Source organism: Benincasa hispida, chromosome 4, assembly GCF_027475165.1.
Source record: "Benincasa hispida cultivar pf3 chromosome 4, pf3_genome.v1.1, whole genome shotgun sequence".
Lineage (NCBI taxonomy): Eukaryota > Viridiplantae > Streptophyta > Magnoliopsida > Cucurbitales > Cucurbitaceae > Benincasa > Benincasa hispida.
Window position 1 is genome coordinate 20350012 of NC_143481.1, and position 4776 is coordinate 20354787.

General features: G+C 35.4%; 1 protein-coding gene across 1 annotated transcript; it reads right to left on the minus strand.

Moving 5' to 3' along the window:
• Window positions 1–1615: 1615 nt before the first annotated feature.
• LOC120075246 (Protein kinase superfamily protein) lies at window positions 1616–3447 on the minus strand. Its single transcript, XM_039028463.2, has one exon. The coding sequence runs from the start codon at window positions 3219–3221 to the stop codon at window positions 1746–1748; it is 1476 nt and encodes a 491-aa protein (XP_038884391.1). The 5' UTR covers window positions 3222–3447; the 3' UTR covers window positions 1616–1745.
• Window positions 3448–4776: the final 1329 nt, after the last annotated feature.

Here is a 4776-nt window from a genome sequence, read left to right on the forward strand (position 1 = left end):
TTTCAAAACTAGATACTTAGTAGAGAAATATATCATGTGTTAGACAAAATTCGTTGTTCTCTTTTAAGAAAAACGATAATCGTTCAAAAGAACTTACTCTCTAAAAGTCACTTTTTTTTTTTTGGTCAATTAGATAGAGTTATTCACTATCAAATATCTCTCGTAAAAAAGTTGAATACACCTACAAGCTAAGATCTCACATCGATATGATACTAAGTCAAACACTCTCTTGATATGTTTGTAGTCGGTGACGGATAAGCTCAAACATATTTGACTGTTCAATGAGATATGCCAATGGCATTTGGATAGGCAAGTAAGATCGGAGTTACCCCGGATATGGCTTGAAAAGAAAACATAAAGATATATAAAGATATCTTTTCTCATTTATGAATTATGAAAAATCATTGAGAGTCTTGCACAAATTGTGGCTGATTAATAAAACATTACAACTATGATTCATGCCAATATATATATATATATATCATTGGCATGTTCGGACTTTGCCAGACACCACCTCAGCTCTTGATTATATTTATCAGCTCCGAAAGGAGTAAAAAAAAAAGAGCTGAAGAATCATCATTGATGGCAACTCTGTAAAAGTGCAAAACAACCATCACTCTTCTTCTTTTTGTTTTATCAAAAGAAACGAAACCCTTCAAAGCAAAAGCTAAATTATTCTCATTATTTGAATAGTTTTTTTAAAAAAAAAAAATAGAAAAATAAAGTAAACTATTTACACAAAATAATAAAATTTAATTTTTTTTTATAGATGTTGATAAAAGTCTATAAATGTCTATCGATACTGATAGACATCTATCATTAATAGAGGTTGATAGAAGTCTATCAGTATCTATTAATGATAGAAACTAATCGAAGTTTATCATTAATATTATAGTAATAGAAACTGGTATAAATATAGGATCATAGAAGTCTATCAATTTTTGTTTACTATTTTCGTAAATAATTTAATATTTTTTCTATATGTGAAAATTTTTCAAAAATTATCAATTAAAATAAGAAATAAAACTTGAATACTCTTGCATGCACATATCTTATAATATTAGGTGGCTCTATTTAGAAATGTCCACGGGACAGGGTTGACGATGTCATTCGCCATTCCCATTCCCATTCCCATTCCCATCCCCACTCCCCATTTCATTTTCCATTCAAGGAGATTCCCGCGAGGAATTTGTAGGGATTGGGTTCCTTGTGGGGAAATTTTCCCAGTTACTTTTTTTTAAAAAAAATCAAAAGTTACTCAATTTTTGACCTAAAAAACTAATTAAATTTTTTTAGTAGAAAAAAATAATTATAAATTAAATTATTCACATATATAACCTAAATTTAAATATTCAATTTAAACATATTCATTATCTTTCGTGATAAATAATCAAATTTGAAATTTAAATGTAATATTTATATAATAATAATAACATAACATTAGATAACTATACTAAATAAATATAAAGAAGCTAATAGGGCGGGGACGGTCCGTACCCATCCCCATTTACAAATTTTTTTTTCCACTCCCTCTCCCATTTCTCGTCTAATCGGGAATCCCCACCCCATTCTCATTTCACGAAGATCGTCCTCGAAAAAATTGGATATCTCTAGCTGCATTTAATGATTGCTTTTAAAATAATATTGATATTCTTCCCTCTATCGTTTCAACAATTTCAGATGGAAAAGAAAAAAAAGATAAAATCAAAATCAATCACAAACAATTTTAACTTTCATCTAGATTGTTATTTTTGGAACAACGGTTTCTCAAGCATCTGATTCTCGGATTTACCATCACAACCAATCGTCAATTTGGACATTTCAATTTCCGGCAGAAAACTCGCCGCCCTCCGATTAAATTCTACAAATTTCGGATTCTCTGACACTCCCACCGACCTCGATTTACTAAGTGTCATCGTCGGAATTTTCACTGCAACGCCGCTGTACTTCCGCCGGCCACCCAACGAAGAGTAATAACTTCCGCCGACATTGGAATTAATTTGTCCCAATTTCACATCGTTCACCGAACCCATTGATCTCGATCTAACCACTCGCCCAATCGTCTTAATTCCATACTCTGTACTCGAAACACTGGATACTTTCCGATTCCTCCGGCTTCCTATTCGACAAACCCTCACCGGCTCATCACTACCGTCCGGTTCATCAAAGTTCGAAATCAACGGCTGGAGATTCTCCACGTGACGTTCCCGCCGCCTCAGATTGTTCCATATCGGTGGCACGTGCAGCTTCTTCTTGACTGCCTTCAAACACTCCACAACCTCCACCATATCCGGCCGCTTCTGCACGGTGGACCGAACACACTTCGCCGCCAGAACCGCCATACATCGGATCACCGCCGAGTTAGTGGGAGATCCAATTCGTGGGTCGCACAACCCATCGAAATCGCCGTGTTTGATCATCGGCAACGCCCAGTCGACGACCGACGGCGGGCTATGGTGGACGTCGATAGCATTTCGACCACTAAGGATTTCCAAAAGCAAAATCCCAAAACTGAAAACGTCGCTCTTCACACTCAAATCGGCAGGTGCGAGATAGCCGGGGTCAAGATAACCCAACGTGCCAGCTGGGGGCGTGCATCTCACGCGCACATCTTCCACGTGTCCTCTCAACGCTAAACCAAAATCCCCAAGACGCGCGTTGAAGTTACCGTCGATTAAAACGTTAGACGACTTAATATCTCTATGAATAACCGGCGGGTTCGACGTGTGAAGAGCTCGAACCGCTTTGGCCACTTGTAAAGCGAACTGGAGTCGGCGAGTCCAACCGGGCGGTCTAGATTGGGAATGGAGAAGATCGTAAAGGGAGCCATTGGGCATGAACTCAACAACCAGCAATTTCTCGTCCTTGGAATTGGCACAAAAGCCAATGAGATTCACGATTCTGGGGTTTCGAAGCCGGGAAAGGATTTCGATTTCGTTTTCGGCAGGATTAGAAGAATTGTAGTGAAAATTAGGAGATGGGTTAGTGAATTTGGTTCGTTTGACGGCGACGATGAGCTTGCCGCCGTCGAGGACGGCCTTGTAAACGGTGCCGTGGCTGCCTTTGCCTAAAAAACAGTCGGAAGAGAAGGAATGAGTCGAAGAGAGAAGGTCGGAATAAGAAAAGTTCCTGATTTGAAAAGGGTTTTTGGGTTTGATTTTGAGATCGCAGCCGCAGATGGGAATGGCAGAGTCAGAAGTACAGGTTGAAAAGAAATCCATTTGAAAGGGAAGGGAGTGGGAGTTTGGGTAATTAGAAACCAGAGCACAATAAAGCCATTAATTTCAAAGCCAAACTCATAGTATGAAGATGAAATTGGGAGAGGAGACACAAAGAAAATGAATTCAATAGGCTGGTTTTTTTGAAAGTGTACAAGTTTATTATAATATAATTAATTTCATCGTTGTGATAAATTTCTTCCGCATGCAAAACTGTGCAACTTGGACTTTTTCAATTTAATTGACTTTCAAAGTAAAAATTTTATGGAAGATCCATTTCCCGGCCTCCCCACTTGAATTTGAGCACCGTGGGGTCTTCATGTCCGATCATTCTTTTCGTTTTTCAGAAAAAATATTATATATATATAATTTATTTTAAAGTGGAAATAAAGGGTAATTGATTAATCATTCGATTAGGGGACTTCTTTTTCAATAATTCACTAATCTTATATAATATTATATAAGCAAATCTTTACAAATCTATTTTTGTATTTTATTAATTATTCAAACAGGTTTTTCTTTTTTCTTTTTTTTTTTTTTTTTTTTTTTAAATGTGATCTAAAACATAAATATGGTTAGATCTTGGTCATTATATCATTTATCCAATAACAACTATATGAATCCAAGTGGTTCACACAACATAGTGATATATCCTTTTATTTATAGTGCTAAAGTAAATTAGGATTTATTATTATTAGTATACTACTTTTTGTTTTATGTATTTTTCTTTTCTTGGTTTCTTTCCTTTGTTGGGTCTATTAACATTTATTTATTCTGTAATTCATTGTATCTAGATTAAACTAATTATTCAATAATATATACAAAATCAAAATGGTATCAGAGCCCTAAGTATTAGTGTTTATTTTTTTCAGCCTCCACTTCTATATGCTTTCTATCTTTGTCGCCGTTGACGGAGGCGATACAGCTTTGGTTCACTTGCTTAGTCGATTATGCGCTCTTGTTTTTAGTTCCAGCCTCCATTATGTTTTTTGATCTTCTAGGATCTCTTTTTTGTTTTCAAATCAATAGTTCATGGGTTCTATTTTAAATCTCTGTCCTCAACTAAGAAATTCTCCATATATTTAGTTATTCATGAGTTATGTCTCCAGCCTAGGAGTTCTTTGTGTGTTTAGTTCTCCATGGATTCTGTTTCCAACCCAGAAGTTTTTTCTGTTTTAGTTCTTCATGGGTCTCTATTTCCAACCCATATCTATTGTGATTAGATTCGAGAGTTTTCTTCGATTTCTGTCATCAACTTTAGTCAGTCGCTTCACAAACTCAAGTTAGTTGTTACTCTACCACATTGAGTTATGAGGGAGGGTGTTAAAGTAAATCAAGGTTTATTCCTAATTAGTATAATATTTTTTCTTTCTTGGTTTCTTTCATTTATTGGGGTTGTTGGCATCTATTAATTTTGTAATTCATTGTATCCTGATTAAGTTTATTATTATAGACAAAATTAACATATAGGCCGTGTAATCTAGACCATGAATATGAAATATCACAATGGAAATATATTTGAACAATACTATCTCAGTACAACTATTTGGATCATGAT